The 14,593-nt window shown below is 38.0% G+C and overlaps 1 protein-coding gene across 1 annotated transcript in view; it reads right to left on the bottom strand.

Annotated features, from left to right (window-relative positions):
• Positions 1-9,199, bottom strand: part of ikbkb (inhibitor of nuclear factor kappa B kinase subunit beta) — a 40,883-nt gene extending 31,684 nt beyond the window's left edge. The window contains exons 1-2 of the mRNA XM_066644107.1: positions 9,012-9,199; positions 7,910-8,052 (exon numbers count right to left, since the gene is read on the bottom strand). Of these exons, the coding sequence (XP_066500204.1) occupies positions 7,910-8,014 (105 nt within the window). The 5' untranslated portion in view covers positions 8,015-8,052; positions 9,012-9,199. The remainder of the gene's footprint in view (positions 1-7,909; positions 8,053-9,011) is intronic.
• Positions 9,200-14,593: the final 5,394 nt, after the last annotated feature.

A 14,593-nucleotide genomic window follows, 5' to 3' on the forward strand; every position in this document is an offset into this window, starting at 1 on the left:
CTGTGCCACTGCTGAAGGAAAGACATTAGAGGAGTGGATGGCTGAGCAAGAGGAGCAGGGGGACCGCTGACTTTTTTTCACATGGACGCTGGTATTTGCAACAGCAGTACATCCACGTACATCTCTATACACACAATTTGACGCACAATCCACTATATAATTCAGACTTGCTACTTAACCTACATATGTACTTATCAATACTGTACTTATATATAGGATGTGATGAGACCTTTTGTAAATAAATGAGCCCTTTTTATTTATATGCAATTGTTGTGAACGTTTTCACAAACTTGGAAAACGAAGTACTTTTATACTTTTAAACCAGTTAAAATGTATTAACGTTTCTCGTGTCGCTCAATAAATTTATAGTATTTTACCATTGACAAAGCTCACACTAATACTACTGAAAACATACAATGTTTATACATGCACTAAAAAGCACATGTTGGAGTGTTTACGAATTCAAAATGCCCCAGTTCTATTGGTGTCTGCCTTGGCCATTGAGAGCCCACCACATGGCTACTTAGTCCAGAGTTGCTCCTCCTCTTAAGAGGGCAATGGCAGAGCGGAGGGGACGTGGGGCCCGCTGGTGCCCCACGGACCCTTTGCTTTGGTTTTTTCTCACGTCCGACGCCCTGGAGCGTGTCCTCGGCCGGTCACGAGACCCACGGTGGCGTCTTTAGGCCGGATCGGGTCGCGGGCCTTCGCGGGGGGGCTGAACATGGTTCTTTGCATTAATGGTGCCTTTCCAGACATGCAAGCTGCCCATGCCACAAGCACTCATGCAACCCCATACCATCAGTGATGCAGGCTTCTGAACGGAGCGTTGATAACAACTTGGGTTATCCTTGTCCTCTCTGGTCTGGATGACATGGCGTCCCAGTGTTCCATAAAGAACTTCAAATTGTGACTCATCTGACCACAGTCTTCCATTTTGCCACACTCCATTTTAAAAGAGCCCTGGCCCAGTGCAAACGTCTGAGCTTGTGGAGCTTGCTTAGAAATGGCTTCCTCTTTGCACTGTAGAGTTTCAGCTGGCAACGGCGGATGGCACGGTGGATTGTGTTCACTGACAATGCTTTCTGGAAGTATTCCTGAGCCCATTCTCTTATTTCCTTGACAGTGGCATTCCTGTTTGAGGTGCAGTGACGTTTAAGGGCCTGGAGATCACGAGCATCCAGTAGAATTTTATGGCCTTGACCCTTACGCACAGCAATTGTTCCAGATTCTCTGAATCTTTTGATGATGTTATGCACGGTTGATGATGATAACTTAAAAGTCTTTGCTATTTTACACTGGGTAACACCATTCTGGCATTGCTGCACTATCTTTCTGCGCAACAATGATGGAATTGGTGATCCTCTTACCATCTTGGCTTCAGAGAGACACTGACACTGAGAAGCTCTTTTTATACCCTATCATGTTGTCAATTGACCTAATTAGTGTTAATTGGTCTTCCAGCTGTTCGTTATATGCTCAATTTCCTTTTTCCAGCTGCTTATTGCTACTTGTCGCAACTTTTTTGGGATTTGTTGACACTGTGAAATTTTGAATCAACATATTTTTCCTTTAAAATGTTACATTTACTCAGATTAAACTTTTGATCTGTCATCTATGTTCTATTACGAATAAAATATTGACATATTCTCCACATATACTCCACATCATTGCATTCAGTTTTTATTCACAATTTGCTTAGTGTCCCAACTTTTTTGGAATCCGGTTTGTAAAAGAAACCATTTAGATCCTGAAATATATATGAAGTGGTCAAAAGCTTATGAAAACCACAAAAAAAATGTAGGCGCTTGTCTTATTTTTGAAAAAAAAAAATGTTAGTAACTATGAACTGAAGAGTTCATGAGTCCCATTACTTTTTTCTTTTTTAAAATTGTGTCTCCAGGGGTCTACTTTCATCAGGTAAAATTTGGAGTTGATACCTCATACTCATTTGAAGTTATTCAAGCTGGAGCAGTGTCTCTTTATATCCCAAGCTCTCCATAAAGAAAATTATTACTTTTACTGCAAAAATATAGTGTATATATCTTGTCTAGGCCTAATGTAAACATCTTAGTGTTTTTCTTTACTTTCTATGAGAAATTCGTCTCCTGTCTCTCACCAATTGGCCATTTACCCCTCACCAAACAGTAAAAACCCTTAGGTATGGTGTTTTATTCTGATGTACTGAGGTTATTTCTGATGTTTACACTTGTTTCTCACCGAGTACAGTGTTCCTTTAAATGACTGACATGTTAAAAGGCGAGAGCTGCACTCTGATTGGCTGTAGAGCAAGACACCCTCCCCCACACCCCTGCTGCATTTAAATGTCCTCAGTGGGGGAAATGTAAATAGTAAAAGACATCAAAGCTTTGAAACATGTTTATTGACTTGATTATTGTTTATGGAGCTTGTGGCTGCCAAATAGAACTGCTTGAGTCTCTCGCACAGTGTCTGGGTCTGTTAGGTGCTGAAAACATATGCGCTCTGCTGTGTGTTTGTCCCTCCTCCTTGGGTGTACATCACCATAATTCTGCCCCTGATTGGTCTACAGACTTGATTGACATGTCGTTGGAAAGCTGAGAGCCTAAGCTACGCGGCACTAGGTCCACTCCACGGGGATCAAATTTTAATTATTTTTTGAAAACGTACTATTTTTGGGGGATTTTTTTTTGGCCAATACTCTTGATACAAATATGAGGATTACTCATGAACGGTTTGACAGAGAGACTCAAATTTAGTCTCATTTTGAAGGGAACTATCTAAGGTAAGCACTGCTGTGCAAACTTTGTGTGTGAGCCGCTTGTGGGCTCAGTGACTTTAAGCTTTAATTTGGTACATTAACTGTCAACTTTGGACCTGTAGTACTTGAGATATACTGATGGATATAACAATGTGTGATTTTTTTTTTTTAGGCGCCACCGACCAATGAGTGAAATAAGAGGCTAAATAATGCTGGGTTTCTAGTTTTACAACTATCAACTCAGTCATTTATGTTGCAGATTATTGAGTGTATGTTACAAAGCAGTATGTTACAAAGCAGCAAGTAACAAATAGTGAGAGCTGAAGAACAGAAAATAATTCATACTGTTTTCTTTGATGAGACGGCATGCAGCTACAGGCTGGAGGCTTGTACTCATGTACTTGTGCTCAATGATGTCTGCCTGTAAGATGGCAAAATGGACACAAGGGGCGCTCTAACAGCCAGAATGACAGAGCTGCCCACAGCATTGCCTGTGTGCATTGTGTAAATATCGGCCTTATGCGCTAATATATCTTGCCGATATATCGGTTGATGACAAATTTTTATATCATATTTATATACTGGAATATGTTATGCTCAGATTGTATTTGGCTCTCTTGATGGTTCACATTAATAAATGTGAAATGTTAAAGAGTGAAATACTCTGCAATGCATGTACTGATGCAATAACGTATATGTGGTGCAACTGATGCAAAAACGTATATGTGGTTCCAACTCAAATGGTTCCTCAAGCCCTGTGCAGAGCACAATGTAGGTCATAAAATAACAGCCCCTTCACCCAAGTACAGCAAAATATGTCTTACACAAATTAATTTATATATAGCTATAGTTCCTTTTCTGACATTCAGTGTGCTATTTTAGTTCAGAAGCCATAGTTTCACATATGTAGGAAGCCATCTGTGACATCACCTGCATACTGCTGCTGGTGCTGGCTGATGACCACATGCATGTGTACAGGCAAAAAGAGGCATAAAATTCAATCTAGGACCACAACTAGAATCAGATTTGAGTTTGTGATGTCCTGATCAAATTTATTGACCCCTCCAATCCCGATCCGAGTCTTTTAATATCAACTATCTGCCGATTACATAGTCCTGATCTGATACTTTTATTAATCTCGATAGAACTGTTAAACGGTGCACACTTCAAGAAAATCAGCTCAGTTTATCTGCTTGACGCTGAATAGCTCACATTAAGAAAATAATTGGCTGTATCCAAGTTGTTGCTTAATATTTTTTATAAAATAGTAAACAAAAGGTGTCTTCAAACAACTCATATAAATTATTTTATATTTTTAACTCTATATGTGATTTTTTTATGTGTAAAAAAATTACTTTGATTCTAAAAGTCAGTCAGCTAAATTGTCATCACAGAAGTTAAACGAAGTTTTAACAGGACATGGTGCTAATATAAGTTACATTTTATAAAAGTAACGACCAAGGAGAAGCGCATTCTCTGTTTAGAAAGCTGAGGGAGAGCAATTTAAAACAGTATCACCTCAAAAATATGGGATAAAAAAGAAGGTTGACAACACAAATCACGTCCACCTGCGCTCCATCCCTGAATCCGACTTGCATGAATGTGACCTAAGTTCGAAATCAAAAAAGCTGATACAGATCAGTAAAATAATGCTGTGATCTGCCCCGATACTGATTTTTGAGATTGGATTGGGACATCCCTAGTTACATTAGCCTGGTTATGTGAACTTAGCCTTATTGTCATTTAAGAGAGTTTATTACATCTTGATGTTAGATCACGCGTTTGTTTAATGAGTTCTAGAGACTTTTATAATATTACGTCTTACTTACAATGTTTTACAGTTACGTCTTACTTAGTAATATATTATGTTCTTTATTAAAGCTAGGTCATTATTATCAATAGTTATCTAGATCAAATGAAATGCAATATTTTAATAACTATATGCATGATATATTTTTTCAGCTTGTCCAAGGAAAACACTGAACAACACTGGTGTGCATAGCAAGGTTAAAAATAGAAAGCCGCTGCTCTCCGTGTCGTGGTTACTGGAAGTGTCTGAGACGAAAATATAACTTTTGTTTTAAAATATATAAGCATTTTCTAGAGAAAGGAAAACATTACATTGTAGCGTAAGAACCTTTTCCCATCAGTGAAACGTGGTGGTGGTACTGTAAGTGTTTGGTACTTATTTATTCATCCAGGCCAAGATAGCTTGCCAACATTGATGGAACAATAAAATCCGAATTTTACCAGAGAAATTTGAAGGAAAATATCTGTCTAGGAACTGGATAATAATAGAACATCATACAGCAAAACAACAACTCTAAAAGGGGTGGCACCGTGCCTCCAAAACTGATTAGGCAAATTCTATGCAACACTCTTTAAAATAAGGGTGCTACAAAAGATTCTTTGAGCAATGCTTTAGGAGAACCATTTTTGGTTCCAAAAAGACCTAATTCTGCTAATACATTCAAATAAGTTAAGAAAAAATCTAAAGTGGTTCTTTTACAGCACTGCTCAAAGAACCCTTTGAAGCACCTATATTTTTAAGAGTGCACTGAAATCTGGAATCATATTCCTGTGTCATGAATAGTTTGATTCAGATGCATTTATTCAGATACATTTAAAAATGAATAATTTGATTTTAAATTATTATGTAATATATAATATAATTTTTATATAATTATTTACATTTATTTTCTATTCTTCATACTTAAACACAGGAAAAACTAAAAAAAAAAAAAAAAAAAACACTAGGGACTAAATTAAATGGATGTACTTTTGTTGACATGATGACCCCTGCTTCCTATCACCACCACTATAAAGACTATAAAGAGTCTCTACGATGGACCATTTTACACCAAACCACTCTGAATGACACATCTGTTTACTCAGCAACAAAATTCTGCAGAAATGTAGAAAAATCTGTGGCATTTCCTTTAACATGTTATGAGCAATTCAGATTTTATAAAGATCTTAGCAGCTGTATAAAAATGCTCCAGACCAAACATTTACCAAAAATAATCCTAACAATGTCCTAACAATAATCCAAAAATGTCCTAACAATAATTTAATACTAAATACTAATACTAATAAAAAACCATAATTTAATGTTTCACATTTATAACATTTACCAGAATTGAGATTAGTGTGAGCAGAGGCAGTCTTCTTTCTAAGGCTGCAGCTGCACAAACTGAAATTAACATTTTAATTGGTTATGAGTCAGACTATTGCACCTATAGGTCAGTGCTAGGAGAGGCTCTGGAGTAGTTCAAAGGAGTTTTTCTTTTCCTAAAAGTGGTGGAGTGTCCCCTAAGCACACAAAGTTCTACCAAAGCATGGGTAAAGAATAAAAGTGTAATGGAATGTCAACATCCTGACCTTAATCCAGTAGAAATGTTATAGAAGGACAAGAGCAATTTATGTAAGACTACCCACAACCATCCTAGATCTGAAGCTGTTCTGGCTGACGTACTAAAAGCCAAATTTTATATATTTATGCCACTCAGAAATGTAATGTTGGATAGTTCCCTTCAATAAATACATTACCATGTGTAATAGTATTACATAAATTAGTCTGTTTCTCTTTATCAAATTTTAGGATTTCTGTGAATGTTGCAGGTCATATTTATGCAGAAATAAAGTAAATTTTATAGGCTTAAACTTATAAATGCCATTGTATGTAATGTTGTAGATCTAAGGGTCAGTGAAGTCATGGATTAAAGTGGCACTACGCAGCTCAGAGTGGAAATTCTAACTAAGCACTATGATTTCCTTTCTCCTGTATTGTTTGTAATGTTACAGGCCAATGCCTCAAATTACGTCCGTACTGCACTCTGAACGGACATGATGTCATTTCACTGTAAAAGGGTGAGACTGAGGGTGAGTGTGCCACATAGGGCTGGATGATATGGCCAAAATTTCTATCACAGTATATTTGTTAGTTTCTGTCTATAGGATATAATCCGATATTGATATGAACAATGAAAAAACAAGAAACATGACATCGCTGACAAACCTAATCATCTTTGCTTTGTCAATATTAATATTTTTAAACTACCTTTAAAATAGAGTGCAAGTAACTGACTGAAGTGCCCTCTAATGAACATCAGTCAGTGACTGATGCTGTAAATAATGTATAATGAAATATTGAAAAAGTGCTTAAAAATCATGTCATTGTTATTGCGATATATATTGATATTGAATTACTGTCCAGTACTAATGTCACTGTTGGTTTCTTTGTATGCTTTGTGCTGCTAGGCTGATACTTCCAGCTCTCAAGCTGTCTGTTACACTGTATTGTGAATGTGGATGCCTTTAGCAACATGGTCACTAAATAGCATGTGGGGTCTGTTTACAACAAAGGAATGTGTTTAGAAAAGTGAATTACATAATAGCTGAAATATCTGATGTGATTTTAGCAATACAAGATGCCTGTACTTTAAGTGTTTGACTTAAAAAATTATTTATTAAAAAATGCTTGTGTCAATATTAAAACAAAACAATTTATTTCTATAATGCTTTGAAAAATGTATTTTTCTATTTTTGCATATTTGTCAGAACTGAATATTTCAGATGAATGTAAGACATTCTGAATACCTTTTCTACACCTTCTGTAATACTACAGTGGTTGAGTGCAAATGTGTATGCTTGTGACCGTGCAAGGCAGGAAATGACATAGTTTGAGGTAATTAAAAAGAGGATGCTCAAAAAGGATACACCGGGCAGTACTAAAAAGAAGTAGGGCTCAAATTTCCTGTCAAGCACCTAATTCTGGAAAGAAACAATTATGAGAATTTGAAGTGGTTCTTTTTTTAAATTTGAATTTCTTATGTAGAAGAATGAGGCATGACTAACTCAGAGGTCTGCTCCATTTACCAAAATCAAAAGTAAATCGGAATTATAAGCCTGAGCAGATGACTAAGTTGAGCATGCAATAGCTTCACAACTGCAGAAGAAACACACAATGATGGTAAATGCTAAAGATAGGATAAGATAGGTGACAAAATTTCTGTGTATTGAAATATTCTGAATAATATTTCTATGGCATAACCACAGATGTACCAGTCATGTAGTGTCTATGTCTATGCAAATTGGAATGAAAGAGCCTACTAAAGACAGTAAGAGTTTGTCTACTAGTGCAGGAAAGAAGATAATATTATTGTCCTATACCTTGTTCTGCCAACGTGTAACATTGCCAAATCCTCCAGTTCCAAGTCTCTCCTTTAGTTCCCAGGGGCCACAATTCTGAGGCTGCATTGGGGGAGCTCGGCTCATACTGACCCTTCTCCTTCAGGTCCAGAATTCACCACAGTCTTGACGGAAAAGGAGAGAAACATCACAAAGTCAAGAAAAGAATATGATAGATTATTTTATTTATTACAAATTTTTAATAGGTTACTATTCAGAAAATGAAGTGAACATAGCTCTTGTCTTGTTTTTAAAAGTTAATTTGCAGTGCAATAGTACAAATTATTGTGGCACAATTCATGTGGTGTTCATGTGATTGATAGATTCTTAAATATTTAAAATGGTTACTTTCTTAGTGGTTATTTAGATATTTTCTCATATGGTGACTTTGCATGGTAATTACTATGTTTCATATTCATTTGCAGGATTTTTAAACATATTTACGTTGTCTGGTACTGGTTAACTGCACGCTCCTGCAAAGGACCCTGAAAATTGTGACAGGACCTGGGAGTCCAGAATGCCAGTTTGTGTTATAATGCTTTGCCACTGGAGGCCACCTTTACTACTGTCGTGGTGTACTGTTCGGAATTTGGGACACGAAACATATTGTGACTACAACACCACAGACAGGCACTCTGGCTAAATTGTCTAGTGCAGCTTTAAAATCTCTGTGGGACACTAAGAGTTTAAAATCAGCATGTTTTTATGACTGCTAGATATTGTTTATTCCTTATCCGAAAACGCAGATAACTGTAAATGAACCGAATGTTCAGCTGAAATAATTTAGAAAAAATTTTTTACAGGGTTTTTAAATGATTATTTGGCAATCTATCCAGTAATATATAATCTAATAATATATTAAGGTAACAAGCTTGGGCTTCATCAACCTGAAAAACTTTACCTTAGCTGTTGTTTTACATTCACTACTTCTCTGGAACGAATATGATAAACAGTAACAATATCAATAAAAATCAATAGGATCTTTTTTTCTGCTGGTTTATGCGTCTGTATTGAGATACATTATGTCTAGTGATATTCGTTTACTTTTTGAAACCCGGACAAAACAGCGAAGTGGAAACTTTACCTTTACAACTGTATCGCCTCCCTCCACAGGAATTGTGTTTTTATTCGCCTACAGGTAAAAACGTCTTATTAAATGTGTGTATTATATACACTTTGCCGTGTTTTTTAAGTTTAGATTTATCGGCTCAGCATTGTGTAAAATGTTCAGGTTTAACATAACAACTTTAGAACCCTTCACCCAAACTCGCTCTACTTCCTGAAACTGTAAAAGTGAAAAGTCATTTCCCGTAAGTCTTGAGAGGTTCTTTCATAACCCACCCGTTTTAAGGTAAGTCCCGCCTTTTCTGTGCCCCTGCTACTTCTTACCAATACCAATACTAAAAAAAAGTAAACGTGTCTAAATACGGGTGGAAAAAGAAGCATCCCAACCTTTCCCACATTTTGTGGTCTTGTGATGATATTTTTGTGGTCCTTAAAACATCAAATGCTTTATAAAAGAGTAAGTGTGTGGTACGCCAGCTGCAAAGCTGTATTTTGCACAATCAGTAAACACTCAGTGTGCACATGTGTTCTGTCTATTCTGTAATGCATATTGCACAGCAGTTGCGCAGTCACTTTAATACCTGATTTATTACTCATAGTGTAATTCTTTTGTTCTTTGATTCTAGCACTGTCTGAAGTACATACTGACTTCACGTAAATATAGACTACACTATATTAACACAGTAACATAACACTCTAGTGCAGGTTACACAAAACTGTAACATGTTGTAATCTTGAACCTTAAAATCAATATCCACCTTAACACTTTTTGAAAAAACTGTTTTATATTATTTTTACCCAGCATATTCTGCCATGCGTGTAAATTTGTACAAGGGTGTAGAGGTGATGTGTCCCCACCAATATCCAGCGATCACTGAATTGTCCCCACCAATAATTTAATTCCCTCCAAAAAATAAAAAATGAAAAAATTAAACAAACCCTGACTTGTCAACGTCTCATTAACCTAGAGGTACAGAAAGTATTAAATCACATTCTCTACTCAAGTAGTTTGGTTGTTAGCCATGCCAAAACTGGAAGGAAAACTTTCCAGTCATAAGCGAGCATTACTGTGCAATACTCAGGTGCATCGTAGGTGACACCAAAGCCAAGAATGAGGATGGCGGCAAAAAAGAAGAAGGTGGACATATGGAGCTATTTTTCAAAGAAATGTGTAAGTCACTTAAAGTCAAGTTTGCTAATGAAATGAGTACATCATAATAACAGCAGGCAAAAAATCATATGTAGCTATGAATAACATGGTTTGGAAATTAACTGCACAACAAACTACCAATTGTCAGTTCCCTAACATTGTCGTTTTATCACATGCAGAGCAAAGGGGGTAAAAAAAAGAAACAGGCAAGAAACAGAGCCACCAATGTCAAGAGCAAATCTACTCCATTGAATTTGTAAATATATGTTAAATGTATTTTATTTTTAGATTTTAAGTGATAGACCAACACAGAGTAGCACATAATTGTGAAGTGGAATGAAAATAAAACATGGTTTTCAAAATTTGAATCAAATAAAAATCTGAAAAATATGACGTGCAAAAATATTCAGCCCCCTTTACTCTGTTATGTGAAGGACTCAGTGGTTTGTTAGAGAACACTAGTGAACAAACAGCATCATGAAGACCAAGGAACTCACCAGACCGATCAGAGATAACGTTGTGGAGAAGTTTAAAGCAGAGTTAGGTCATAAAAACATGTTGCAAGCTTTGAGCATCCCAAGGAGCACTGTTCAATCCATCATCCAAAAATGGAAAAAGAATTCTACAACTGCAAACCTAGCAAGACATGGCTGTCCCCCCAAACAGATCAGGCAAGGAGAGCACTGGTTAGAGAAGCAGCCAAGAGGCCCATGGTCATTCTGGAGGAGCTGCAGAAATCCACAGCTCAGGTGGGATACTTACTATAAGTTGTGAACTCCATAAATCTGGCCTTTATGGAAGAGTGGCAATAAGTAAATCATTGTTGAAAGAAAGACATAAGAATTTCAGTTTGTAGTTTGCCACAAGCCATGTAGGGGACACAGCAAACATGTGGAAGAAGGTGCTCTGGTCAGATGAGACCAAAGTAATACTGCTCATCACCCTGAACACACCATCCCCACTGTGAAACATGGGGTGGCAGCATCATGCTGTGGGGATGCTTTTCTTCAGCAGGGACAGGGAAGCTGATCAGAGTTGATGGGAAGATGGAAGGTGTCACATACAAGGCAATCCTGGAAGAAAACCTGGTGGAGGCTGCAAAAGACTTGACATCTATGACAAGACATGAAAACTGCTGTTCATCGATACTTTCCATCCAACCCTGCTGAGCTTGAGCTAATTTGCAAAGACATCTCAGTGTCTAGATGTGCAAAGCTTGTAGAGACTTGTAGAGACCCTAAATGACTTGCAGCTGTAATTGCAGTGAAAGGTGGCTCTACAAAGAGTTGATATAGGGGGGCTGAATACTTCTGCATGTCACACTTTTCAGATTATTATTAAAATTGTGAAAACCATGTATCATTTTCATTCCTCTTCACAATTGTTACTTTGTGTTGGTCTATCACTTAAAATACTGAAATACATTTAAGTTTGTGGTTGTAATATGACAAAATGTGAAATTTCAAAGGGTGTGAATACTTTTGTAAGCCACTGTAGTTGGGCCTACATGTGTTAAACTGGGGCTACATGTGTTGGGTTCAAGATGGGAATGGGCTTTGAGGTGGTTGGTACATGGGCTAGTAGTGGGACCCAGGTGACCTGCCTATATCAAATTAATGTGCACAGCCCAGTAGCTCTATATATGGGGCCCATGTGGTGGCCCAATGTTCAATTCATCCCTGACATTGGAGGGCATCCATATGTGGGGCAACCTGTGGGCAAAACGTGCTGATACACAGCTGGGCTGCCTGTCCAAGGGTTGGGTCACATGATTTATTGGGGACCGATGGTCTGGTTTCAAGGCACAGCACTAGTGTAAACAAATTAGAAAGAATAATATATTGATCTTGTACACAGCTCTTCTCCCTGCACTGGAAAGGGTCTTATAACACTCAGACTGTTAGCCACATTAGTATTTTTGTCATAGCATCTAATGGAAAACTGTTAGCATGTCAAACTCTAATCCGTTTCTCTGCTCTTCTGACAAAATCTGAGTGAGTTATTCATACACAGATAATATCGTGCTTCATACACAGGTCATTGTGCTTCCATAATTGTTCTATTGCACTCATGTTTTGTTTTAGTGTATAAGAGCCTACAGCTACACACCACATTTTTTTGGTCTCATTCTTTTGCTCCCTATTTACAGGGTAAATAATCTGATTCTGTTGTCTCTGCGCTCTAAGTGTCTAACAGATTTATGAAGGATATATTTTATTGGGATTGTCTGGCTAAATTATTTCTCTATTTGTGTTAAAGTTTAATACAGTAGTTCTCTTTTTCTGAAAGTGTGAATGATCAGTGGGTGGCACGGTGGCGCAGCAGGTAGTGTCGCAGTCACACAGCTCCAGGGGCCTGGAGGTTGTGGGTTCGATTCCCGCTCTGGGTGACTGTCTGTGAGGAGTTGGTGTGTTCTCCCCGTGTCCGTGTGGGTTTCCTCCGGGTGCTCCGGTTTCCTCCCACAGTCCAAAAACACACGATTGCAGGTGGATTGGCGACTCAAAAATGTGTGTGTGTCTGTGTTGCCCTGTGAAGGACTGGCGTCCCCACCAGGTTGTATTCCCGCCTTGCGCCCAATGATTCCAGGTAGGCTCTGGACCCCCTGGGTTTGGTTTAATTAGTTTTGTTTGTGATGTGTACTATGTAGGGAATATGGCGTTACTTTACAATGTAGCCCAAGCTACTTAACTGACTGACACAGACAAACAGAACTCTGTTTAACATCTACATTAGGGCTAAAAGTGTTGACATAAAAAATGTAAATATCACTGACTATATTTGAGTTGTGTGAGTAATTTTTAGGTGCCTGATATGGCTGCTACTCTGCACTGTGACATCAGCTGCAGCCCACACTTGTTCCATGTTGGAGTGTTGCCTTAAAAGTAAGCTAGTTTACTGGTTGAACACTGTGCAGAGCTTTCATCCACACTGGGTAAAACAGGTGGATTACATTTGGAACACTTGCCCATACAAATTTAAAAACATTACACCCTTTGCCCATACAAATAATTATGATAACTTTATTATCTTAGTTTAATGTACTTCCCGTTTACAATTTTAACACTTCATAACAGGCATAAACCATTGCTAATATTATGCTGATAGCTGAGTAACTAGTAAATTTCCCGTTCCACCTTAAATGATGAAGCAACAATTTCTTATTTTTAGCTTTACATATGACTTATTTTTAATTTTACTGTTTATCTATCTATCTACATATCTATATATCAGTGGCAGATGCTGGTCTTTCAAGGAGGGGAAGCTCAATTTCGGCCTACATCATAAAATGTGTCGGTTTATTTATATGTAAATTCTACCCTCTGTTCCTTTTTAACAATATGATCTATGGTCCTGTCGTACAACAAGGCGTCTTTTCCAGGGACTTGACTAGTGTCCTCTCAATGGCCAGCAGAGCTAGGCTGCCCCTGTGAAGTGTGTCCGCCTGTCATCCCACGGATCTTTACACCAAAGGATCGCTGATTCGCTCACTTCGCTGTCAATCAAAAAGGGATTCAGCCTCAGACAGATCATTCAATCATTAGGCAGAAGCTGAGGGTCCGGGCCAGCCGAGGCCAGCCCACTGCCCCATAGACCCCCAGAGACGCTGAGCGTCCGATGGGCGGGACAAAATCCAGCATTTATCCAATGACTCGTCTCGTTTTGCTGCACTTCGCTGCTTCGCTATTGAACTCTGTGGACGCTGAGCGTTCACACTGTTTAAAGCACTGTGAAGCTGCGGAAATGATTGAGAGGAAAGCCACGTCTTTACCAGTGATAAGAAGCTGATTCTGAACAAAAGTTGAGCATGTTGTAGTGCATATTTATTCAATGACATGTACACACAACAGTATATATTTGATCACTTATTTTTTGACATTTTAGGGGAAGCTGAGCTTCCCTTGCAGTCTTAGAGCAATCATCTCTGCTATATATATATATATATATATATGGGCAGCACGGTGGCGCAGCAGGTAATGTTGCAGTCACACAGCTCCAGGGACTGTGTGAACACACACTAGTTTACAAATGAATCTTACTTAACCCCAAGTTTTTAGATAAATGTCACAAAGCGGCAATAGCATTTCTCATATTAACACATTTGAGAATATTATTTGATTACATGTGTTGTGTAAAAAGGAAAAAATAACGTCTTATGACACTGGTCACTCTGCTCATTGACTAAATGAGACTCATTGACTGTTCTTGAAGCAGTGTACTTCTAAAGTGCCCCACTTTGTTTATCCTGCAGTTTCCTGTTAGCGTGCATACAGCGGAATGATACAGGATGATATGCCTTGTGTGACACAGTCCATAAAATAAACATGCTTTAGTCACATAAAACTGAACACAGCCCCCACATCGGTGCTGAATAGGCACAGCCAGTCGAAAACTGAACCACTTATTTACATACATTTATTTATTATTATGCCACAAAAGTATCATTATTTACA

This window comes from Hoplias malabaricus, chromosome 14, assembly GCF_029633855.1.
Source record: "Hoplias malabaricus isolate fHopMal1 chromosome 14, fHopMal1.hap1, whole genome shotgun sequence".
Classification (NCBI taxonomy): domain Eukaryota; kingdom Metazoa; phylum Chordata; class Actinopteri; order Characiformes; family Erythrinidae; genus Hoplias; species Hoplias malabaricus.